At 37.5% G+C, this 27,064-nt stretch overlaps 1 protein-coding gene across 2 annotated transcripts in view; it reads left to right on the forward strand.

Moving 5' to 3' along the window:
* Positions 1 to 27,064, forward strand: part of OXR1 (oxidation resistance 1) — a 494,800-nt gene that overhangs the window by 221,055 nt on the left and 246,681 nt on the right. For both annotated transcript variants that reach the window (XM_037803208.1, XM_037803211.1), the window contains exon 3: positions 9,218 to 9,414. In XM_037803208.1, coding sequence (XP_037659136.1) covers positions 9,218 to 9,414 — 197 coding nt within the window. The remainder of the gene's footprint in view (positions 1 to 9,217; positions 9,415 to 27,064) is intronic.

Consider the following 27,064-nt stretch of genomic DNA (forward strand, 5'->3'; position numbering starts at 1 on the left):
GGGGGACAGTGAGCTTACCTGCCAAGTTGGCTTTGAGAGGGAGGCCACATCTGAGCAACGAAAGAGGTTCTCTGGGGGTGACTCTTAGGCACAATTTTCAGTAGGCTTAGCCTCTCCTTTGCAGTAACAAGCTTCATCAGGTCAAGCCCCAAGATGGAGGGCTTGGCCTTCTAAATTGCTATTCCCCAATGCTTTTGAGAATATCAGTAATTCCCCAGGTGGGGAAGTTTAATATTTCCACATTTTCCCCCAGTCCTTCAAGGGGGCTTTGCGAATATATTTTTATTCTCTGTTCAAATTATTTTGTGATATATCGGGCCTTCACACTAACCAGTAAAACCAACCAGATCTCACTCCCTATTCAAAGTTCCCTTTAATTATGGTGTTTGAATAAAACTGACCATAAAGTTAAATTATTTAGTGTGCTACAGAAAATATACATTTTACACCAAAATAAACATCTCTCATACAGAAGTTGAGGTGTTAAAACACCTCAGTCTGATTTGCCTTTAGTCTGATTTGCCTTAGTCCTAATCAGATCTGCTTCATTCATATCTATAATTGAAGTCTGAACTCTTTTTCAGTGTTTTTAACAGTTGCTGTATGGGGTAATACTGACATTCATAGTGGCTGGACTCTGGCTCTGAGTCTCAGGTGTCACATGGATACCCAAGGTTCCAGACACCAACCAGATTATACACAAAGAGCTCAGCAACTTAAAATTTAGAGATAACCATTACAAATCAGGAACAGTTGTGACTGCTGTTAAGAGCTTACAATCTAGGGACCTTTACAATAAGCCTTCCCCTGATAACCTGTGCTCTGAGATTCAGTTCTCAGAGTTTGCACATTATAGTTAGTCCATATTAGTGAGGTGTCATAATGTTTGCCTTTTCGTTTTTGGCTTATTTCACTCAAAATGCTATCCTCAAAGTCCATTCACCTAGTTGCATGCCTCAGAACTTCATTCCTTCTTGCAGGCTCACTTTTAATTCCACTGGTGGGAGGCGTGGTTCCTATTCATAACTACAGTAAAATGACAGCATCTTTATGTACTTAAGTTATAACAAAATGAAGAACAGGCTTAAGATGGAGTTACGTTGTACAGTGTTTAGACATGTCAACAAAACTATTAAAAGATGGAGGGGAAGAGGGGCAAGATGGCAGGGAGGAGGGACAAGATGGTGGCATAGAGAGGTGTGGAATTTAGTTAGTCCCCTGTAGCAACTAATAAACAACCAGTAACAACTAGTAAATAATCTGGAACAACTGCTGGGGGACAACTGTGACTGTCCACACATCATATACCAACATGGAATGGGTAGAATGGCTGAGATCGCAGCATAAAAGCTGTGAGTAAAAACTACAGAATGGTGCCAGGGGCCCCCTTTCCCCATGGCAGGCTGAGCTGCAGGACCTTGCTGTGGGAGAAAGCAGCCCGGAGCAAGCAAATATAGCTCAGCCTGACTCCACCTGGGGTTTTAAGTAACAAGTATGGACTGCTGGGTACAAGCTACAAACAGACAGACCCCTAGCAAGCAGCAAGGTACCCTGGGGTCACTCCCAGTGGAGAGGAGGAGTGGCTGACAGAAAAAAAAAAAAAAAAAAAAAAAAAAGCCTGTGTCTTGGGAAAGGGAGCCAGAAAATGCCTGTGTCTTGGGAAAGGGAGCCCAGAAGGCTGGGTGCTGTCTCTGGCTGATGAGTGAAACTGGGGGGCCATGGACTGGCTCTGAAAAGGGACTTTCTTTCCCTTTTTCTCTCTCTCTGCCTGGGTGGCTCAGTGGAGAAATCCACAGCCATTTTCAGTTCACAGTGCTCTGACCCAGATGGGTGGAGTTAACAGAGTCAGAGAAACAAAAGAGTAATTTCAGTGCAGAAAATAACTCCCTAGGGGGGTGTATCTTTCCTAAGAGGAAGGAGGTGAGGCCCACCTCTAGTACCTGCCCTCCCTTCAGAACCAGACCCCAGGGCTTGGGAAATAGTCAAAACAGAAACAATGTAAGCTGAGAATTAAAGGGACCACAGCTCTTTACACAAGTGGGGAGTGACAGGCTGACAGGCGCCACCTGCTGGGCAGGTTGGGAGAAGCACAGTGGCTAGAGGCCTCACAGGAAAGTCTGTCAATCTTCCAAGACACCCCTCAGGGAAACCTGACACTGAATATAACCCCATTGTGAGACCCGAACCCATTCTGGTCTGGAAAAATCTGATTGGGGTAACCGAGGAAACCAGATGCCTAGACAACAGAAAACTACAAATCACACTAGGAAAAAGAAGATATGGCCCAGTCAAAGGAACAAACACCTCAACTGACATACAGTTGAGATATTGTTTCACTTTAATGAAACAATCAATTAAAGATTTTCAACTAAATACGCTAAGTTAATTCAAAAACCAAGTCAACAAGTTTAGGGAAGATATGGCAAAAGAGATGAAGGATATAAAGAAAACACTGGGTGACTGTAAGGTAGAAATCAAAAGTTTGAAAAAACAACTGGCAGAAAAGGCACAACACAAGAGATGAAAAACACAGTGGAGACATACAACAGAAGATTTCAAGAAGTAGAAGAAAACATTCAGGAACTGGAGAACGGGATATGTGAAAGCCTACACACAAAAGAACAGATAGGGAAAAGAATGGACAAATATGAGCAATGTCTCAGGAAACTGAATGAAAACATGAAGCACATGAAGGAGAAGAGAAGGGAAATGGGGCAGAAGCAATAATAGATGAAATTATCACTGAAAATTTCCCATCTCTTATGAAAGACATTAAATTACATATCCAAGAAGCGCAGCATACCCCAAACAGAATATATCTGAATATATCTATGCCAAGACAGTTAATAATCAGATTATCAAATGACAATGAGAGAATCCTGAAAGCAGCGAGAGAAAAACGATCCATCACATATAAGAGACTCTTGCTAAGACTATGTGCGGATTTCTCAGTAGAAACCATAGAGGCAAGAAGGAAGTGGGGTGATATATTTAAGATACTGAAAGAGAAAAACTGTCAACTAAGAATCCTATATCTGGCAAAACTGTCCTTCAAATATGAGGGAGAGTTTAAAATATTCTCTGACAAACAGACAATGAGAGAGTTTGTGAACAAGATACCTGGGCTACAGGAAATACTAAGGGGAGCACTACAGACAGATAGGAAAAGACAGGAGTGAGCGGTTTGGATCACATTTTTGGGTGATGGTAGCACAACAATAAGTACACTGAACAAAGATGACTGTGAGTAAGGTTGAAAGAGGAAGGTTAAGGGCATGTGGGACACCAGAAGGAAAGAAGGAAATAAAGACTGGGACTGTATAACTTAGTGAAACCTAGAGTGGTCAACGATTGTGATAAAATTTACAAATATGTTTTTACATGAGGGAGAACAAATGAATGTCAACCTTGCAAGGTGTTAAAAATGAGGTGGGATTAGGGGAAAAATACAATCAATGCAAACTGGAGTCTACAGTTAACAGAAACATTGTACTGTGCTTCCTTTAATGTAACAAAGGCAATATACCAAACTAAATGCCTGTAAGAGGGGGGTATAAAGGAGGGGTATCGGACTCTTGCCATTGGTGATGTTGTCTGACTCTTCTATTATACATTATTTTAATTCTGTCTTTTTTGCTTTTTAACTGTCATCTTTTCTTTCTTTTTCTTTTCCTTTGTCTCTCTACCTTCTTTGACTCTTCCTCTTTGTGGAAAAAATGGAAATATCCTTGTATAGACAGTGGTGATGATGGTGAATGCATAAATACATGATTATACAGGGAGCCATCAATTGTTTACTTAGGATGGAATTTATGGTGTGTGAACAAAACCATCTAAAAAAAAAAAATGGGTTGATGAGGAAACCTTGAGGGCATTATGTTGAGTGAAATACGTCAGACCCAAGAGGGCAAATATTGTATGGTCTTACTGATATGAACTAATTATAATATGTAGACTCATAGACATGAACTAAAGGTTACCAGGATATAGAATAAGGCTAAAAATGGGAAGTCATTGCTTATTATAAGCAAAATGTTTAGCTAGATTGAACTTAAACATTTGGAAATGAACAGAGGTGACAGTAGCACTTTATTGTGAGAATAACTAACAGTGCTGAGTGGTGTGTGAATGTGGTGGAAAGGGGAAGCTTAGAGTCATGTATGTCACCAGAGGGAAAGTTGGAGGTTAAAAGATGGGAATGTATAAAACAGTGAATCTTGTGGTGGACAATGTCCATGATTAGCAGTACAAATATTAGAAATCTCTTTCATGAACTAGAAAAAATGTATGACACTATAACTAGAAGTTAATAGTAGAGGGGTATACAGGGAAAAAATATACCTATAGCAAACTATGTACTATAGTTTGTAATATTTTAACATTCTTTCAACAGTAACAAATATACTATACCAATACTATGATCAATAATGGAGGGGGGCATGGTTAGGGGTATGGGAGGATTTGAGTTTTCTTTTTTCATTTCTTTTCTGGAGTAATGGAAATGTTCTAAAAATTGAAAAAAAAATTAATTGTGATGAATGCACAACTATAGAATGGTACTGTGAACAACTGATTGTGCACTTTGGATGATTGTATGGTATGTGAACACTCTCAATAAAATTGAACTAAAAAAAAAAGATGGAGGGCCTGATAGACAAGGAAAAATAAAAAGCATTGCTTGTTTATGACTGAAAAGTGGAGACTGTTAGAAAGTGAAAATCCCATGATGTGAGACCAAAAGGGAAGGTAAGAACAAAACAGTATGACAAGCAATAAGTAAAAGTAATAAAGGGTGAGAATGTTATCTATCACCAACATGAGATATCCTCTGAAAAAGCTTTCCCAAAGATTTAGCAAATAAAAGGACAAATCCCACTTGCTTAGAACTCTCGAGGACAGTAGAGACTGGAGAATGACTCCTCAAATGCTGAATTGAAGAGAAAGAAAATTATCAGTTAGGAAGTTTCTGTCCTGGACCAGTGGTCCATTCCCCTCCCCCTCCTGGGTCCTGTCCAGCTTGGAATCACTCAGAGACAGGAGCATGGGCCCCACCCACTGCTTTAGAGCCACTCACAGCAGCAGGTTAGAACCCCACATGTAGCCAGGAACCTATTTATCATATGATTTTTCTGTAAATATACAACTTCTCTAATTAAAAAAAAAATTAAGTAATGAAGGGCTAAATGTACAGATGCTTAGAGAACACTTCTCCACAGTGAAAACTATTGAAGTAAAGAATTGACAAGTTTTGGGGAGAAATCCTCTTTATGGGCAGTGTAAGGCCATATTCAGTCACTGCACAAGCCCTGGGCTTCGGACTGTCCATTAACTCATTTAAGTCAAAAAATGCCCCATATTCTACTCAATGATTCAGAAAATGAGGGAAAGATTTCTTTAGCTTCTAGAAAAATAGAAACAAATAATGCAAGAATAAAATTTAGCCAATTAGTATGAATGTAATTCTGTTTAAATCGGTCAGTATTGGAAGTTTTGTGCCAATTCTTTTTTTCTCTAGTTCCTGTGACTTAACATTTCATCATTGGCCTAACTGGGCTTCTCCTCCTCGGAAAACTGGTCGGAATTGGTTTGGACCAAGTAGGAAAGTCAAAAGCCCTCCTCACACCTCCTTGTCAATATATATCCGTACTTCCTCATGGTGGCCTGGCTTCTCTCCTGTTTCAGAGTTTGCTGCCTTTGTTCAGCCACACACAGATTAAACAAACATATACTCAAGTGACTCAGGTGAAGTATCCCATGGCTGCAGTTGTTTTCCTAAAGATTTGGGGGTTACTGCCAGAGAAAGAGCACATTGTACACCACCCAGGGAACTTCCGTTTCACTTGTCTCGTTACCCTCCAAACCCACACTCCAGAATGAGCGAAGCCCCGAACAATAAGTAGGTTCGGTGTTTACCTAAAAGTGGTATGTCAGGGAAGGGTCCTGTGAAACTGATACAATTTCCTCAGTTCCCCTTGGAATTTTGAAGAACGAAGTGATATCTGCTTACACCCTCTTATAAAGAGATTGGAACTTGAATATATTGAGAGCTTTCTGTGTAGGTGCTATGCGGGGCACTTCCACATACGATGTTTACTTAATCCTCAGAATCTTTATAGATCAGGAAACTGGGCCTCAGGAAATGGAGTCTCAGAAAAGTGCCCAACATGGTTACCAAGTAAGCACACATGTAAGTAGGGGTAGGAATGCTCATTCTTTTCTACTCAAAAGGAGAGGAACAAGAGAAGGCAAGGGTGGTAAAACACCCATCTGTTTATGCAGCCAGGCCAGGAGTAGTGGCTCCTTTTACCCATTTCCTATTCTCCATCAGAGAAGGCGGCAGCACTCATTTTCTTTTGGAAATGCAAAGCACTTTAAGCAAAGATCCTTTCAGTGCCTATTAAAGAGACTATTTTTGTCTCTATTTGTGAAGTTTCATTTATTATCAATGGGTATTTTATATCATGCACACCTACATATTCCATTATTCTATGTTTACATTTGTTTAACACATTTAATTAAGAACATTGTTAAAAATTTAGAAAGACTTCCCCTTTCATGAAATTTGGAAATTGAAGGTAGCATTTAGCAGGTTTCCTTGTCAACCACAGTAGTCATTTTTAGAATCTCTAGGGAGTAATTCAATTACCCACACAATTCTGCTTTCTAAGAATGTGCAAATGGAAATCTTTCTTAAGTGAACCTACTAGCAGTGGCCCAGACTTGAGCAACAACAATAAAAACATGATACCCCTCAAGTCTTAGGCAGGAAGAGTGTTTGGTGGAGGGAGGAGAAGGAGAAAAGGAAAAAGATACCAAAGTATCTTTTCTGCTTGCATTTGGCTTTTTGAACCCCAGAGCTATGTCTTCTCCTCATTCCAGAAAGGCTACAGAAAGGACTAGTGGAACCCTTAGACACTTTAAAGTGATGTAAAAACTCCATGGATTAAAGAATCTAACACTTTATCAAACATAAACTGTCATTGCTCACAGCCTCCAATATAAGATTTTAGTTTAGTAACTCAGATCAATTCTAAACAGGTAAACCTAAAATATAAACAGTTTCTGGTGGTGAGACAACCTATTATGTGAATTTGAGGTAAAACTTGTCTCATTTACATTTTGGTAATCATCGCTGAGAGCTAGCTAAAGAGCAGCTGGCTTTTTTCTATACAATTCAGCACCTTTTCTTTAAATCCCTATATTGAAGTAAAACATACATGCCCAAAATGCACCGATCATAGATCAGTCAGTTTTCACAAAATAAATACACCCTTGTACCCAGCACCAGATCAGGAAACAAAACATTACCTTTCAAGGTAATAATACCTAACAGTTACTCTAGCCATACTTTTAATATCTTTCATTAATTCTGCTTGTATTTGAACATTATAAATGAAATCATATAGTACACACTGTTTTGTGTTTGGCTTCTTTTGCTCAATATTATTTTTATGAAATCCACCCATGTTATTGCATGTAGTTCCAGTTCATTTATTTTATCACTGTATCAAATTCCATTTTATAAACATATCACAACTTAATTTTCTGTTGATAAACATTTGGATTTTTTCTGTTTTTTTTGTGTGTGTATTATTGCACATAGAGCTGCTATGAACATTCTTGAATATGTCTTTTAGTGAATGTATCTATATTTATGTAGGAAATATCCCAATAATAGAATTGCTAAGTGAAGATGCATGCCTAAGCTTCAGTAGATACTGCTCAGTACTGTTCAAAGTATTTGTACCAGTTTAAACTCCCACCAGCAGTACAGGAAAGTTCCAACTGCTCCTCAATGCCATACTTAGTATCATCTTTCTTTTTCATTTTAGCCATTTTGGTGGTTGTGTTATAACTGCAATGTGATTTCAATTTGCATTTCTCATGACTAAATATGTTGAGTACTTTTAAATATATCTGTTGGCAATTTGGATGAAGTAGGTCAATTTTAATGACTATTATGTAGGTAATGTTGGTATGTGGTATGGCAGAAATCATATAGGTAATAATTAAATGTCTAAAATTTAGTAAACCCTGCTTTCATGAATGAATCTTTTAGCAACTGATATTCTCTATTCCCTTAACAAAGCTTTTGCTCTGGCATATTCAATTTAATAGAAGCTTATTGAGGATGAATTATTAATACTCCCCTCTGCTAAATGGTATGAGGCCACCAAGGTTCGTGTCATGGAAAGCTTCTCAGAGGAGGTCACATTTAAGCTGGATTCTAGAAGCATGAGCAGGGTTCTGACAGTTGGGTAGAAAGTGGAAACAAAGGTATTGGAAAAGTTTGAATAAAATGTGGAGGTGTGACGATACACTGAACTTTTAGGAAATTGCAAATGTTTAGATGTGATTGTGATAAATAATAAAACTACCACTTGTTTTATATAAGGAGTTAAGTCTTGTTGGAAAATGATGCTTACCATAAGCCTCTGGAAGTACCAAGGGCCAACAGTAAGCTGGATTTAGGGTTTAATTACATTTAGTTGTATAACTTGAAATATTTCAGTTTAACTCATATTGTTTACCAACAATTCTTACATTGTCTTTGATTTTTACACCAAGAGAAATATTCTCATGCATGAGCAGGGAAAATGTTTCATGTATAACTTTTTGCTTTCCATTTTAGGCCTGATGTCATATTTCTAAAAATATAGAAGTGAGCAATTTATTGTCATTGAAATATCTGGAGAAATAATGTGAACGCTATAATTTTTACAGTTAAGATTCTGTAATAGATTACTGGCAGCCTTTAGTTACCCAAATAAAAATAATTTCATTATCCTTTCCTGGATTGCAATTATTTATTTCTAACTGGTGTTTTACTATACTTGAAAAGCTCATTTCAGAATTAATACAATGGTCAAATGCATTACCTTTGTCTTATAGCACATTTTAGCTTACTATTAAAAAAATAAAAGTCCTTTATCACCTTACATATTAATGTATTTTAATAAGGTCTTTTCAAAATGATTAGACTGGCAAAGATGTTTTTTCAACTAATTTCAAAAGCATTTTATGGATTTACCTTATAATATGGTAGAGAAGGTCTATATTTTCTGAATATACCTTATGCTACTTCAGGGCCAAATTCAACTCAGTTGTCAAAAAAATTATGATGGACAAAAACATGGTATAATTTTCTCTTCTTAGATATGGGGCATGTGTGTCTCTTGAGGCAGTTATCACAGCATGTTGTATTCTTTACCTGTAGGTTGAAGAAAAAGTCCCAGTCAGTGGATATTACTGCTCCAGGATTCAGCCCTTTGGCTGGTGCAGGAAAGCAAACCCCGCAAACCAGTAAGCCCCCTGCACCCAAGACCCCCATCATTGAAGAAGAACAGAATAATGCAGCAAATATCGAGAAGCACCCTTCCCGAAGGAGTGAACTGAAGAGGTTCTACACCATTGGTGAGCACCAGACATTTTATGCTAGTGAATAGGTGAAGTCTTTCTAAATGGCATTGTGAATTTGTGTGAATTTGTAGATTTGCAGCTAAATGGTCCCTTGTTTATAGGATGTGTATATCTTTCTGATGGTTTATTTGGATATTTTGTTATATGATCTGAAGATGAAGATGGAAAAAATACTGAAAACCTTCACTAAAGTTAAATGAGAGAGGAAGCTTGTGGACCTTCTATATCCTAGCCTGAGGAAGAGTAAATTGTGTGTTTGTAGGTTTCAGGTAATAGGTTTTCAGAATTTTAAGCATATATGCCACTGTGTTCATTATAGCCATTCTAAAGCCAGCACCATTTTTGTCTTTTGTTTTTGTTCCTTATATTTTCCCTCAAGGCTTCCAAGTCTTTAATCCTGTTTTGTCAGGTTGTTAAGATAGTGATTGCTGTCAGCTGGTAACTAACAAAGCTGCTGAGAAGGTAGAAAGTTATTATAGTCTGAGGGAGAACAAATGACATTCTGGGTCTGTTTTTGCATTGTGTGTTACTTCACTTTGAGGAGACTGATCAAATCCAGAACCTTCATATGGGAGAGTAGGTTGTGGATAGAGTCTCGCAGGCATTATCCCCCTTTTTTCACAGATAGAATAATATCCTGTAACTTTGAACTTTAACATTTAATTGGAGAATTGTAGGTAATCAGTCTACGGAAGTGGAATTGTCAGCATTTGTGTGCTAATATTTATCCAACATATCTTTGACCTTGCTATTTAACTAATGGTAACAATTTTTAGTATCTAAGGTCTATTTGAGACAGAAGTTACTAAACATATATTATGTGGAGGAGGAAGATAAGTAGAGGAGATAAATCTACCTGTGAAGAATATGGCTACTTTGGCTTTAGGTAATACTTCATTTTGGAGAGATTCAGACACATCTAGATTTGCCAAGGTATTTATTTAGTATATACCATTCTCTTCCCACACAAAGGGATTGGTTTTAAGATGATTGAATTTTTTTCTAGGATACTTAAATGTCTCTATGACTCCTGATTTCTAGTTCTGGTTCTTACACCAGTTTTCTATGTGACCTCATCAGAAAAGCACCCTTGTAGTTTGGTAATATTTCAGATTTTGGCTATTCAAACCATGTTTTCACTTTCCACCATTTTATGTCCTCTTATATCTGCTCTTAGGCTTTCCCTATATAGATTAAATGTTTAAGTCTTATTTTTCAATAGGTAACAAGCGTGGTGTCTTTAAGGATGTCAATAGTCAGATAATGAGAATTGATATAAGACAGTGTACATGGGTGCACATTTCTACTTTTAAAACTAAGGATGCATAGTTCTAAAAATCAATCAACTAGAAAGGCCATAAGGTTGACATAACTGTCTCTCCATTTACCAATGCCCTACCTGCCACTGTTAGACATGTCCACCTCCTTCTATTGCTTTTTGAATTTATTTACTGCCTAAGAGACACAGCATTCTACCTCCAGAAAATTAACTTTATCCTACCAACTCAATATTTCTTAAAAGTGAGAAAGTTAGGGAGAAACTTTGGTGTGGCCACAGTAAAGAGATAAGCCTAGTAAATGCAAGTCTAAAGTAAGTTTAAATTACTGAAATATGAACTAAGTTATTTTCAAAACACCACCTCTAGTGGATTTTTAATTTTTGATTTTGCAACAATGTGATTCCTAGTCGGTATTAGTGTCATATCTTTTATGTTAAGAAGAGACATATGAATTGTTCAAACTTACTGTGTTTATGTAACACATCTACTAATTTGGACCTGGAAACATTATTGTCAAGGCTGAAATTTTAGCAACCATGTAATTGCCTATATTGAAAAATCATATTGCAAAACCAGTCTATTTTAGTGTCCTTACTAAAATGTACTAGTCATAATCAACAAAAGTAATTGCCATTTTGGATTTTCATATGCCAGGCACAGGTTAAGCTCCTTCTTCTGTTATCTCAGTTCACCCTTCAACTCTCAGAGGTAGGTGTTATACTCCCTATTTTTATAGATGAGGAATCGAGGCTTAGAGCAGTTAAAGGAGGAGCCATGAGCCACAGAGAGCAGACTCTGCAATAAAATTAACCTTCTTGTGTGACACTTTAGAATTAGCCTTCTGTGTAACTCAGGATGTCATCCACCTCTGCACAGAGGTGAGCTGGAGGAGCTTCTCTGGGTAATATACTGGAGTAACAGTTTTACAGCAATTCCCAGTGGGAAGAAACCATGCCCACTAATCCATCCACCAGCCATTATGCCCTTGGAATATCTTTCAATGTCTCAATTTAGGATTCACACAGCTGGAAAAGCCTGGGAGCCCTCTGGTGGCCAATTACAGTACTATATTTAAATTTTGCCGTGAAATACAGTGCTATATTTAAGTGATTTATTATATTTAAATAATGCAATGATTCTGAGACTTAAAGAATTTTCTAACTAAAAAATGTATAACTAGAAAATCTTGTCATTTATTTAAATGTCACTGTTAGTGGCTCATGAGAATGGCTGGCAGAAGCTCCTCTAGAAATTTCTTTTTGATCTCAAGCTATTATCTCTAATGAATATATATACATATATATATATATATATATATATATATATATATATTCTACTTCCTGTTGAAAGAGTTCTAGGAAAGAGCATTTATAGCCTTCTTGTGCAGATAATAAACTCAGGTCCTTAATTATTTCTACTAACAGAAACATATCAAATTTAGGAAGCAAAAAAAATGGCACAGCTGAAATTCATAATTTTTATAAGAGAATGACAGTCTTTCAATAAGTATAATAAAATGTCAGTGAGTTGGAATAAGTAGGGGAAGAAGTATTCTGAATTGATGTGAAATAATGTGAATTTTCGGATAAATTAAAAGGAAAGTATCAGAGCTGGGGCTCAGGAAAGAGTCTTTTCTGCCCTGCTTCTTCACGGTGTAATTTTGCACAAGTTACTTACAATCACTTGACCTTCATTTTTTTTTTTTTTTTTTCATCTATGAAGTCAAAGAGAACAAATCAGTGTTTTTCTATTTTGTTTTGTTTTTTCTCTTACGCTTTTTATATTATCACAGCTGATTGTTTAAGTATAAGTGTCTACTGCTGCATAACAAATCACCACCCACTTAATGGTTTAAACCAACACCCTTTTATTTGCTCACAGTTCTATAGGTCAGAAGTCCACATGGCATGATTGGGTTCTCTGCTCAGAGTATCACAAGAATGAAATCATGTTGTTAGTTGGACTGGGTTTTTGTCTGGAGACTTGCCTATGGGAAGATACACTTCCAAGCTCTTTCTTGTTCACAGAATTCAGTTCCTTGCATTGTAGTACTGGGGTCCTTTTCCCATATTGACTGTCAACCAGGGGCTGTTCTTGACTCCTGGAGGCCGCCCACTTCCTTGCTATAATCCCACCCTCATCTCCTCCCCATGTTTAAAGCAGCAAGAGGTAGCAAATATATCTCATTTGAATCTTTGACTTCCTTTCCTCCAGCCAGCCAAAAGCAGTCTGCTTTCAAAAGGGCTTATATTATTAGGTCAGATCCATCCCTATAATCTCCCTGTTTTAAGGTCACCATAACCTAATCAAGGGAGTAAAATCCATCATCTTCAGGGTCCCACTGTACAGGTTATGTGTACCAGAAAGGTAGGAAATCTTGGGGACAATTTTAGAATTCTGTTTAACAAAGGTACATTTTACGTCACTACTCCATGTATGCATACTCACATACCAACAAAGCTCAAAGAAAAATTTTCAAGAATATTTTTCTTACAATGTATTCTGATAATTTTTATTCTTTCTATTTCATTTTTAAAATGCATTATCAACTCACTAAATTGATTTTATTTTATTTTTAATCATATTTTTTATTATAGACTATAACATATATACATAGGAGTGATCACTTTCCAAGTGCAATTTGACAAGTAGTTAAAGAGCAAATTTCAAAGAATGTTATGGGTTACAGTTCCACAATTTCAGTTATTTCCTTATTGTGAAATATAATGTATACAAAAAGATAGTATCTTTCAAAATATGATTTAAAACTAGTTATATAGGAAATTTCCAAAAATGTTATGTTACAAATAGTTTCAGTCATTTCCCTTATTGTGAAATATAATACATGTACAAAAAGGTGATAGTTTTCAAATTAAAGTTTAACAAGTAGCTATACAACAGATTTCAAAGGATGCTACAGGTTATAGTTCCACCATTTCAATTCTCTCTTTCTAGCTATTCTAATACCCTAGCAACTAAGAAAAAGAAAATTATGTGGAGATTCAGTATTCATAATCCTTTGTTAAATTCCATCTTGTCTGTTGCTACCCCTTCCTCTAGTTTAATCACTTACCCAAACTTCAGGGATGTCTAAGCAGTGACCACCCTAACTTGTTCATGTTGAAAGGGGGTATCGACTTTATGCAAAAAAGGGACACTAAGTTGATTTTAAACCATTTCAGACATTGAGTTTGTAAAAGTTACTGGCTTAGATGACTTTGAAGTTCTTTAGATAATTGGAATTCTATCCTTTTTAAAAGAAAATTGTTAATTAGAACTAAAATAACAAAATAGTAAATGAGTGGACTAGCCCTAATGGGTAAATAGATTAAAATAAAGTAGAATTTTTCATTGCTCCAGTGTTTGTTTGCGCTGGACGAATCTATCTGAGTTTGACAGTGTACATAAAAGAAGCCTATATCTGCCAAGAAAAGTAGATTTCAACCAAGGTCCAACAAAATTCTTACCAGATTTTATGTTAGTAGAACCCGTTTTCCCTGAGGTTATAATGTTCTTGCATATTATAAATCAATACATTTTCATTTAGGCCAAATAATTTCTGTTATCTCATTTTTCAGATAGTTGCTTTATTCTGATTTGTTAAGCTTTAATATTACCCTCTGTAAGTTTCAACTCAGGATATGGGCCTAATTCAAAACCATAGCCCCTCCTTAAATATAGAAATGAAGATGAAACCAAATCATATACTCACAAATTTGTAGCACTTAATTTATTCTGCTACCCTTAATTTAGAAAACTACATGTAAGAACTTTTAAAAGAATTTGAACTTAAGTATAGAGGTGGTGAGGAAGACCATGGATGTAGGATCCCAAAAGTTGCCATTGCTCCCGTGGTGGATCTGTACAATTCCGTACCATATTTACTCCTCACTTCAGGACCTGAAGTTCATATGTCTCTATCCAGCCTTTGTGGATATTAGTAGAAAGTGCTGGTGCCTTCTCAGTCCTTAATTCAGAAGTTTTTTTTTTTTTCCTTGACAAGTGGTAGGACAACTCTTGAATGGATGTCCTCACAGACCTGCTGTGTAAAGGTCTTGTGGAAGATGCTGCTCAGAATGGAATGAAAAGTCAAACAGAGCCATGCCTTGTAGGCAGTTGTCATGGGTTGGTAAAAGGAGTACCTGGTGAGTGGAATATAAGATAGAAAGCCGTAAATGCCATGGGGGATGAGGAGAGGGAAGCAGGGAAGGGGGAAGGAGAAAAGAGAAGAGGGGTCAGAGAGGCTCAATCACAGTGCTGTGGAGAAATCGCATCAGATTGTAAAGACACTGAGAGCCTCTTTATTAGCTTGATGGATCAAGCCTCCCCTCTGTTTCCTCCCACCTTTTTTATTTGCTCCCTTGGCATCAGGCACTTATCTTATTGTGTTGGCACATCTGCCCCCATACCAGGTGTGGATAGATGATGGGGTCCAGTTCAAGGAAGAGCTTTGGAGACTTCATGGCATTGGAGAAGGTTTGGGAAATTGCTATGGAGCACTGAGTGAGACAATACAACCTTTACATCTGTAAAAAGGTTAGCATTGCCAAAGCCCTCTCATTGCTCATGCTACTTAAAAGATTTTGCAGTTTTAAGGAGAAGGCAGAAAAGGGTTGATTCTTACTTAACCTGCACGAGTTCATCTCTCAGGAGAGCTTCAGGACAGGTCAAATAAGGGAGATCCTTGTTTAAGAGTTGTCTGAATAAAGGATCTCTGGGCCTTTTCTTGGGTTGAAATCTCTCCCTCTTGAGTCCTCACTTTGTCATCTCAACTGACAACCTGCCCCTCCTTTTAATCTCCCGTCTGCCCTCAGGGATCAGACTACCTGTTATCCAATCTAAATTAATCTTACTGTAACAACTTCTTAACACCTTGTGTGACACTGTCTATGATTAATCATTTAATGTTCTTAGCATAGTAATTTCCACTTATGTTCAGATGGAAGAGTTCTGGGTTTATTCACGGATATGTGTAACTCAAACTTTTCCACATATGAAAACTTGTTTACTCATTTATGAATCCATTGTTTATAAATTTGACAATTATTTATTGAATGCCTACTATGTGCCAGATTTCTTTAAAGATGTTGCATATACAACAGTAAACAAGACCAAGTCCCCACTCTCAAGTGTTTATATTCTAATGGGGAAATTGGGAAATAAATAAATGAATACTTAATATATTGTCAAGGAATGAGCTTGTTTTTAAAGCAAAATAAAGCAGATAAAAGGAAGAGAGAATGATTGAGAGGTTATTCATGTAAAATGTGTTTAAATTTTATAAACATTCTAGCAGATGAATTATACACTTCTAACTGAGAAATTGATTAGGCTGGCTTCAATTGCAGGACATTAGATGCATTAATAAATTTTTCAAAAGTTGTTTTTGCCTTCCTTGGAATAGGGATAATTTGTGAAAAGACTAACAGAATTGAAATTTGAAGCATGAAAAAGTAAATGATTGAGGAGAAATGTAATGATCCTCAAGTGCCCCAGAATTATTTAAAGGGAAAGAATCCAGATGTTCTTCATTTGTACCAAGACAAGAATAAGGCATGTGGCTTAAACTGTAGCATAGAATATTGATATTACATGTCAGAGAGAGTTTAACAAATTTTAGGGTATGTTTATAGAGGAGGTCTGGTTTTTTGAAGTACATCTGTCATCTCTTTAAAGTGGGTTAGGTGTCAATGGTCCTAAAGATAAAAGTGATAGAGATATGAGCTCTCAAAGATGCTAAATGATTTTGGTTAATGGTGCAATGGCTGAAGTTTTGTCATTTGGGGATATTTATTGAGCTCCTGCTTTCATTCACTTGGGCAGTACAGATCAGTGGTGAGGCTCTTGCCTCTGAATCTCAAAGCTCAGTGTCCTCACTTATAAAATGAAATAATAATGGTGTCTACTCAAAGCGCTGTTGTGAGGAGTAAATTTAATGTGCTTATTATCATGCGTAGAACTTGCGAGTCCTCAATAAGTATTAGTGGTTTTATTGTCATTCTGTACTAAAGATACAGCATGAATGAAGCACCACAGTCCCTGCTCTCAAACAGTTTATGTCAAGTCAGCCCCATCTTGAGCCTTGATGATTGATCAACTTATCCCCTGCTTCAAACCCTGCAGTAGTTCCTTAGTACCCTCAGGGTAAGGCTATTATCCCGTCAAACATCCATACTCTGCCCTTGCCTACTCCCGAGCTGTATCTCAGACCACAAACCTATACACCAGCCAAACCGGACAGCTGGTAGGTTCCCTCTCCCTTCTGCCTATAATGATGATACCTCCACCTCTTTAAGCCTTCTGAACACCTACCCATTTGTCAGGATTTATCCCAAACTTCCCTCATATCTGGCCACTCCTCCCCCAAATCAGATCAACATTAATACATTTCAGAGCATTTTGACATACAGATTGGCATTGACGGTTGGTGACTAATAGATAAACATTGAATGCAATAAATGTTTATGAAATTCCTATGGGATAAATGGGAACATATAGCAAGTTAAGGAATTAAGTCATAATCATACTGAAAATATTGCCAAAGCCAAGGGAAGAATCTAGATAAAATGACTAATGGTAAAGGATTCTTCCTCTACATATGTTTTCAGGTCAGCCTCTCTACTCAAAAACAAAAACAAAAATGAAATTAGCTAATCAACAGAGATCTCATTGAGGCGTTTCCCAAATAAGAGTCCATAGTGTCCATGGAAAAATAAATTCATTTTAAAAGAATACCAGTTTTTCATGAAACTCCATTTATTGGATTAAAGTGACTGTCCTTTTCTTCTTTCCTTCCCTCCTCCCTTTTGCCTTCCATCCTTCCATCCAAGTGAACCGTCTTTTACGAAATGATGGCATGCAGTATACAGTATTTGATTTAGTAGATTCTGTGTGTGTGTGTGTGTGTGTGTGTGTGTGTAAGGTTTGCTAGTTTGTTTTTTCTTTAATCACCTCAATTCTAAAAATATTAAGTTGCTAAATGATATCCAAAATGTTCTTTTGAGATTATGCTGGTCTATGAAATTGTAAAATTTGGAGCCTAATGACTTAGTCTTTTGCCCTGCCTTCAAGATCACCTGTAAGGTTCCAAACTTAAGAAGCATAAAGACACATTTATATTTTACTAACCCTGGGCTGCTTGCATACTGAAAAAAAAACCCTACAGAATTAGGGTTTCCCTGGGAATTCTCCTCAGTAGTTGGCAAAATTAAAACAGTAATAACTAGTTAGGAACCTCTAAAAAGAGAAAAGCAAGATGCAGATTTAAGTACTTTTTAATTGCAATATACCAGGCATTTTGAAATATCATCGCAAAACTTGCATGCTTCTCATTTTGAAGTCAAACTTTTTTATTGTAAGAATTAAAAAAAAAACTAAAGTGAAAATACTAGAATAGTGTCTGCCTGCCTGCCGCATAACAATATTTTTTGTTTGCTAAAATTTGCACTCAAGGATCCTTAAAGCTTATTTTGTTACTTCGATTTTTATACATATTAATAGGGAGGACACTGATTGCCTCTCCTAGATCTCTGAACTATATAAGGAAAAATTATCTATCATGTATTGGTAATCCTAGAGGGTTGAACTTTGTGACTCTCATTTATTGTCTCCTAGACCAATTCAAAAGAATTTCCTTCCATCAGGTAGTCTCAGTGTCTTTGAGGTATTTTTCAAGTACTATTTCAAGTGAGTCCAAATGTAACAAAGCAATAGAATGATATTTACTTTGGGTTAAGAAACAGAGTAACTGGTATGCTATCCAAGGCTATAAAGTTTTCACTTCCTGCTTTAAATAATTTAAATAATTTCAAGTTACAGATTCTTTTGTGATATAAGAACCACTCTTTTTTTTTTTTAATTGAGATTGTTCACAAACCATGCAATTACCCAAAGATCCAAAGTGTACAATCAGTTGCCTCTGGTACCATCATACAGCTATGTATCCATGGCCACTATTAATTTTTTTTTCAATTTTTAGACTATTTTCATTACTCCAGAAAAGAAAGACAAAAAAAAAAAAAAAAAAGGAAACTTAAATCCTCCCATATCCCTAACCACTCCCCCCTCCATTGTTGATTCATAGTATTGCTATAGTACATTTGTTACTATTGATGAAAAAATCTTAAAATACTACCTAACAGTAGTATATAGTTTGCAATAGGTATATTTTTTCCCTATATGCCCCTCTATTATTAACTTCTAGTTATAGTGTCATACATTTGCTCTAGTTCATGAGAGAGATTTCTAATATTTGTACAGTTAATCATGGATGTTGTCCACCACAAGATTCACTGTTTTATACATTCCCATCTTTTAACCTCCAACTTTCCTTCTGGTGACATGCATGACTCTGAGCTTCCCCTTTCCACCACCTTCACACAACATTCAGCACTGTTAGTTATTCTCACAAAGTGCTACCATCACCTCTGTTCATTTCCAAACATTTAAGTTCAACCTAGTTGGACATTCTGCTTATAATAAGCAATTGCTTCCCATTCTTCAGCCTTGTTCTATATCCTGATAACTTAATATTTCATGTCTATGAGTTTACATATTATAACTAGTTCATATCAGTGAGACCATGCAACGTTTGTCCTTATGTGTCTGTCTTATTTCACTCAATATAGTGCCCTCAAAGTTTACTCATCAACCCATTTCTTTTTAAAGATGGTTTTGTTCACACACCATACATTCCTACCTAGGTAAACAATCATTGGTTCCCTGTATAGTCATGTATTTATGTATTCAGGGCCATCACCACTATCTATATAAGGATATCTCCATTTCTTCCACAAAGAAGGAGGAAGAGTCAAAGAAGTTAGAAAGACAAAAGAAAAAGAAAAAAGAAAGAGAAAAAAACACACGAACATGATAGCTAGGAAGCAACAAAAGGAAAGAGAGCATTAAACTAAAGTAGAATAGAGAGTTAGACAGCATTACCAATGCCACAAGTCTCATTTCCCTCCCTTATGCCCCCCTCTTATATGCATTTAGCCTTGGTATATTACCTTTATTGCATTAAAGGAAGCATAATACAATGTTTCTGTTAATTATAGTCTCTAGTTTGCATTGATTGTATTTTTCCCCCAGTGCCTGCCTATTTTTAATGCCTTGCAAGGTTGACATTCATTTGTTCTCCCTCATGAAAAAAAACAGATTTGTACATTTTATCACAATTGTTGGGCACTTTAGGTTTCACTGAAATATACAGTCCCAGTCTTTATCTTTCCTCTTTCCTTCTGATGTCCCACATGCTCCTAATTTTCCTCTTTCAACCATATTCCTAGTCATCTTTGTTCAGTGTACTTACCTTGCTGTGCTACCATCACCAAAAATTATGTTCCGAACCTCTCACTCCTGTCTTTTCCTATCTGTCTGTAGTATTCCCTTTAGTATTTCCTGTAGAGCAGGAAAAACTCTCTCATTGTCTGTTTGTCAGAGAATACTTTAAGCTCTCCCTCATATTTGAAGGACAGTTTTGCTGGATATAGGATTCTGGGTCAGCGGTTTTTCTCTTTCAATATCTCAAATATATCACACCACTTCCTTCTTGCCTCCATGGTTTCTACTGAGAGATCCACATGAAGTCTTCTCAAGCTTCCTTTGTATGTGATAGATCGCTTTTCTCTTGCTGCTTTCAGGGTTTTCTGTCTTTGACGTTTGATAATCTGATTATTAAGTGTTTTGGCGTAGGCCTATTCAGATCTATTCTGTTTGGGGTATACTGTGCTTCTTGGATCTGTAATTTTATGTCTTTCATAAGAAATGGGAAGTTTTCATTGATTATTTCCTCTATTATTCCTTCTGCCCCTTTTCCCTTCTCCTCTGGGACACCCATGATACTTACATTTGTGTGTTTCATGTTGTCAGCCAGTTCCCTAAGACTTGCTCATATTTGTCCATTCTTTTCCCTATCTGTTCTTTTGTGTGTAGGCTTTCAGTTGCCTTGTTCTCCAGTTCCTGAGTGTTTTCTTCTGCGTCTTGAGATCTGCTGTTTTATGTCTCCATTGTGTCTTTTGTCTCTTGTGTTGTGCCTTTCATTTCCATAGAGTCTGCCAGTTGGTTTTTCGAACTTTTGATTTCCACCTTATGCATGCTCAGTGTTTTCTTTATAGCCTTTGTCTCTTTTGCCATATCTTCCCTAAACTTTTTGAATAGATTTATTATTAGTTGTTTCAATTCCTGCATCTCAGTTGAAGTGTAAGTTTGTTCCTTTGACTGGGCCATAACTTCATTTTTCTTAGTGTGGGTTGTAGTTTTCTGTTGTCTAGGTATCTGGTTTCCTCAGTTCCCCCAATCAGGTTTTCTTAAACCAGAACAGGCTCAGGTCCCAGAAGGAGTAAATGTTCAGTATCCAGTTTCCCTGAGGTTGTGTCTTAGAAGATCGACACACACTGTGAGGTTTCAAGCTGCTGTGTTTTTCATAACCTGCCCAACAGGTGACACCTGTCAGTGTGTAGCTCCTGACTGGTGTAAGGAGGTGTGGCCTTCTTAGTTTCTGTTTTGGCTGTTTTCCCCCAGGCTCTGGGGTCTGGTTCTGAATAGAAGGTGGGTAGTAGAGCTGGGCACCACCTCTTTCCTCTTAGGGAAGATACATCCCTCTAGGGAGTTTTCATTTGCATTTAAATAGGTTCTTTGTCTCTCTGACTCTGCTGTCTCCACCCTTGTCTGGGTCAGAGCACTGCAAGCTGAAAATGGCTGAGGCTTTCTCCACACAGAGTGCTGTGAGCTGAAAATGGCTGAGGCTTTCTCTAGTGAGCTGCTCAGATTGAAAGAGAGAAAAAGATACAGAAAGCCCCTTTCAAGGGGTCAGTCCATGGCCCCCAGTTTCACCTGTTGTTCAGAGATAGTACCCAGTCCTCTGGGCTCTCCTTCCCAAGACAGAGTAGTCCCCTGGTTCTTCAAGGTCAGTCATCACTAAAAGCCTCTGACTGCTTGTTGGGGATTTGCAGCCTGCATTGAGCAGTCCACATTTGCCAATTAAAACCCCAGTTGGAGCTACACTGAGGTATATTCACTTGTTCAGAGAGTGTTGCTCTCTATCTCAGCGAGGCTTTGCAGTTTGTATTGTCCTGGGGGGAGGGGGCTCCCAGCTTGCATCCACAGTTTCTACTCACAGATTCCATGCTGCGATCTCAGGCATTCCTCTCAATCCAGGTTGGTGCATGATGTGTGGACAGTCACGATTGTCCCCCAGCAGTTATTCCAGATCATTTACTTGTCATTCCTGGTTATTAGTTGCCCCAGGGGAACTAACTAACTTCCACTCCTCTCTATGCCGCCATCTTCTTCCCCCCATTGAACTTTTCAAGCAACTTTTCTCAACTTTTTTTTACCATAGCTTCCTTTAATGAAGTTACCGCAAAACTCATACTCAACCCCTTTTGCGCTTGTCCTCTTACAGTAGAAAAGCCAGCAAAGTGCTTGTTTTCTAAAGAACCACTCTTGTAAATAAATATAGGGTTTGTGAGATGGTATAGGGATACCCAGAAAAAGATGCATTTGAATAACAAAAAGAGAAATATAAATAATGAATCCCTGTCTCCATGATCTTGTATTTATTTTTCATCTTCACTCCTATATAAGCCTATCAAAACCTCAATTCAGTGGACAGTTTTAATAGTGCTTTGTATTGTTTAGGGTTCTCTAGGGAAACAGAGTCAATGAGAGATATCTATAAATATAAGATTTATAAAAGTATCTCATGCAACTGTGGGTATGCATGAGTCCAAATTCCGTAGGGCAGCCAGCAAACTGGCAACTCCAATGAAGATGTTTGATGAACTCCTCAGGAAACGAACTGGCAACTTCGACAAATGTGTTCGATGAACTCCTCAGGAAACGAACTGGAAACTTCGACGAATGTGTTTGATGAACTCCTCAGAAAATGAACTGGCAACTTCAACAAACTCCTCAGGAAATGCTTCGCTGGTCAGCCAAAGAAGAAGTGAAGGTCCTCTATCTGTCTCACTTAAAAGTCTTAACTAATTGGATTAAATCCAGTTAACTGTATTCTCTCATCTTTGAAGACACGCCCTTCATTGATGTCTTCAGTCACAGCTGCAGCCAATTGACTGATGATTTAATAAACCAGCCTGTTGGTTTATTAACCAGCCATAAATGTCCTCTCAGCAATGGTTAGGCCAGTGTTTGCTTGACCAGACAGTTGGGTACCATCACCTAGCCAAATTAACAGATGAACCTAACCATCACATGCTTATTCATTAATTTAAAAATGATTGAATGCCCGTACGAGATTTGAGACAGAGGAGAGACCAGACAATGTGGGTTTTGTGTACGTCACTAAAGAATTTGGACCTAACCTTGCCAACTTTATTGAAGGGTTTTGCCTGGAGGAGTTCCTTGATAAGACTGCTTTATAGAGATGCATCTAGCATCATATGGAAAATGAGTTGGAGATAAATATGCCTAGACATGGAAGAATCTTTTAGATACTTAGTGTACAAATGCAAAGGGTGGTATGTTATGCTGCACAAGAGCCCTGACTCTAGACTTACACAGGTATGGATTTGGATCCTGAGTCGGCCACTCTCTGTGACTTTGGACAAGTTACTTAACCTTTCTGAACTTAAGAGATTCTTATTTGTAAAGTGAGGATATTATCTTGTATTTCTCAGGTTTGTAATAAGGTTTAAGGGATACGATGTATAAATTGGCTTAATGGAACCCAGAACACAGTAAGCATGCAGTAAATATTAAATAAAAGCAAAATAGCAAAGTAATATTGGTGAGAGTTGACAAGAGCCTAAAGTATGGCAGAAACAATGAGTATGCCAAACGAGAGATTCCAGAGAGATGAAGAATTTGTAATCTAGAGGAATTGGTGACCAATTAGAAATAAGAAAGATGAAGATTTCCCAGTCAATACTGTGACTTCAGACTTTAAATGCTTATAACAACTATAACTATAATTTTTCAGTCAAAGTATATAGCTCCTTTCATAATAAAATAGAACACCTCTGTGAGCCTGAAAAGGAATAAAAAAAAAAACATAGCAGTAGCCTGCCCTGATCATCAGGGCTCTATCCTCAACAGAAACTTTGAACAACCAGCAAAATCTGCCAAAACATCTTTCTCAAAGCTCCATGAAACAGTTAAATGACTACCATATCAGGGCAAGCACCGAATCAAGTAAAAGGCTGCTTAAAAGCAGTAGGATCTTGTGGTTGCCTGGCTGTTCTGTACTCCACACCTTACCTGTTTGGCACTAAGCCAGCCATTGCTCCCAGTGTGAATCCCTGGTACTGGTTCCGGAAGGAGCAACGGATCTGTTGTTCAGGGCATAGATTTAGAATGAAGATATAAATCCAAATCAGCATATAGTTATAGAGGATTTGCTTACTCTTGTAAGTAAAGTGAAAACAAAGGTTCCTGACCAAAATTTAAGGAGTAGGGAACAGACTAATTGGTTGCAAAAGAAACCAAGAAAAGACGACTGGGGACATAGGAGGCAACCTCTGTGGTATCCTCCAGCTCTGTAACCCAATAAATTTCTCCATTCTTAACCTCTACCATTTGTTTAGGAAAGAAATGAAACTATGTCATTCATATAACTAAAAGTGCAAAGGAAGATTATTAGAACAGGGCCTTGACATCCTAGGATTGGGAAACAAAGGTGTTTATTGAAGCTATATTGGAGGTGGGAGAGAAAATTCTGTTGTCCAAGGAGAGAGAGGGAGCAGCAGCTTCTCTGTTTCCCTTCTTTGGTCATTACCTACGATTTACATTTACTACAGTAATAAAATCTGCCAAGAAAAATGGGAGGAACTTGGATTGATGTCTAAATATTGCATCACTTTTGGTGTTAAAGGAAAACGGTTTTATCTAATTTAGAGAAAATGAAAACACATCCTTTTCCAGTATTGAATCAGTGTTCATCACTCTGTGCTCTTGTTGTAAATCACACTTATGATTCATTCTGTTTTAACACCCTATTTATTACAGAGCCAAACCACCTCACATGGTCTGAGAGCTTTCTTCTATGTTATTTTGGGACTTGTAGAAAACTTAAGTATGAGCAGCAGACAGCGGATGGCTCGAGTACCACCAGCACAGAGGAAAGGCTTGGCTTTACTTTTCATTAGCAGGACTTGGTGAGCAAAAAGCTCCTTTAAAGCGTTAAATATATTCTAAAAAGGCACTTCCCAAATTTTAATGTGCATTGGGGATCCTATTAAAATACAGATGCTGACTCAGTAGGTCTGGGGCAGGGGCCAGCATTTTGCCAGGTGCTGCTGATGCTGCTGTTTCATGATCACTTTGAGTAGAAAGCCAGCTATTCTAAAGGGCCTAGAGACTTTTTTCCACTTGACAACACACATAAAATATTTTTCATCATTTGGCCCCGATTTATCATCCTGGATCAAGAATTTATCATTAAGACTTGTGTTCCTTTCTCAAAACAAACTAGCCAACTCCCGTGCTTAGTAACAATGGTATTCAAAAATGTCAGAGCAAGACAAAGAATGTAGATATTATCATACACACACATACACATAGTTTTCTACTATTAAAAAAAACAAATTATCATAAAGTAGTAACAGATAAATTTTGGGGGGCATTTGAGACATGCTAGCATTTTCTGAATTTATTTAGTTAAGAATGCTATTTGATTAGTTAATATATTGTAACTTAGTGCAGAGCAGCAGAAATAAGATAGGCCCTGATGAAAGAGACATGTTAGAATTTAGCAATCCACTGACTATTTTAGCTCCGTTGTTCACCAGCTGTGTTAGTCAAGTTGTTTGTTGGTCAGTTTTTTCAACTATTAAATGTTAATAAAAGCACTTTCTTCATGGGTTTTTAAATAAGAAATGCATGAAAAGCTCTTAGTACTGAATCACATTAGTAAGTACTTAACAAATAGTTGCTGTTTTATTAAAGAAGAACAAAAATGGAGATAGGTGAATAGGGTAGGAACAGCTTGGGAAAAATACATTCTTGATACATGTTTAGTATCTTTATTTACTTATTTTGTCCTGAAGCAAATACAAGGCTTCTGGATGATCAGACTTGTATTATTAGCTATAGCAATAACAGTGCCGATTCCCCTGGCTGCCATCCCATCAGGGCGACTCAGTGAGAGTACATGCCGGCTGCACATACACGCGTCTGTACTGCGTGAACCCCAAAAGTATGAACTTACAGTTTCTATAGGAACTGGACAGCTGCTTCCTCCCCTCTGGAGGGAGGGAAAAGAAACTTTGTCCCTAATGTAAACAAATCTTCTCTGGGAAAGATCCCTAAATTTTTACAGTGATTTGGAATGTAAATAAAATAGCTGGGGGCGGGGGTGGGTGTAATCCTCGTTTGACCTGTAAACACATAGTTCCAGGGAGATAAATATCTGTATCTCTCCGGAGGTATCTCTCTATCAATTATTCTTTAATCCAGGTGCCAGTTTTCTTCTCTCAGGAAGCCTAACCATGCAGCAACTTGAAATTATTTACTTGGTTTCCTGACACTTAAGACTTTAATACAAAGTTATATTGAAGGAGAAAAAATATTAATTACTTTATATAACTATAAGCAAGGAGAAACATCCCTAGCAAATCTTCCCCACACCAACCTTCATTTTCTAGTAATAATAAAGAGACAAAACCGTATTTCCTATAATCTTCTTGAATATGTCTTTATTAATATACTTCATTCATCCCAGTTCTCCTAAATAATTCCTTGTATCGACTATTTCCCCTGGTACTGTACATGTAAGTAGTTTAAAAAAAATGGAAAATAAATTTACAAAAATTTAGGAAGCCGTTCTCCAGTCGGTCCACCAGACAGTTAACACCAGACCAAATGTCGGGGCTACCTTCTGTATAGTTCTCATCAGCATTTGGACCACAAAGCTGTGGATTTGCCACTTCCCTTATATCAGCATTGCTGATGATGCATGATCATTGCCAAATACAGGAGGAAGGGAAGACATATACTCAAGCAGTTGCTGAAGGACAAGCTGAATTGGCAATGGAGAAATGTAGAGGGTAAGTTTTCAGTGGCTCCGAGAGCACAGTCAGAGATAACACCAATCTAGAGGCTGTTAGGAAATAGCATTCATAGAGCAATCTAGCCAGCCATGCTTAAAAAGGTGGTGTCAGGTCACTGGAATTTGAAAACATGAAAGAGAAAGAGTCAGAATGGCAGAGACAAAAGATTCCCAGTGCTTGCAAGTTCCATTGCTGCGCCTGTTTCTCAGATTCATGGGCTGTACTTTTTTTAAAACAGACTCACAGAGAACCCTAACACCAGCAGTAACATCCAATCCCCTCAAGAATTCAGCGAAAAGCTGTATCTGTTCCATGCAAAGCAATGTACTCAATAGTGCAGAAGATGGTAAGATATGG

Source organism: Choloepus didactylus, chromosome 14, assembly GCF_015220235.1.
Source record: "Choloepus didactylus isolate mChoDid1 chromosome 14, mChoDid1.pri, whole genome shotgun sequence".
NCBI classification, from domain to species: domain Eukaryota; kingdom Metazoa; phylum Chordata; class Mammalia; order Pilosa; family Megalonychidae; genus Choloepus; species Choloepus didactylus.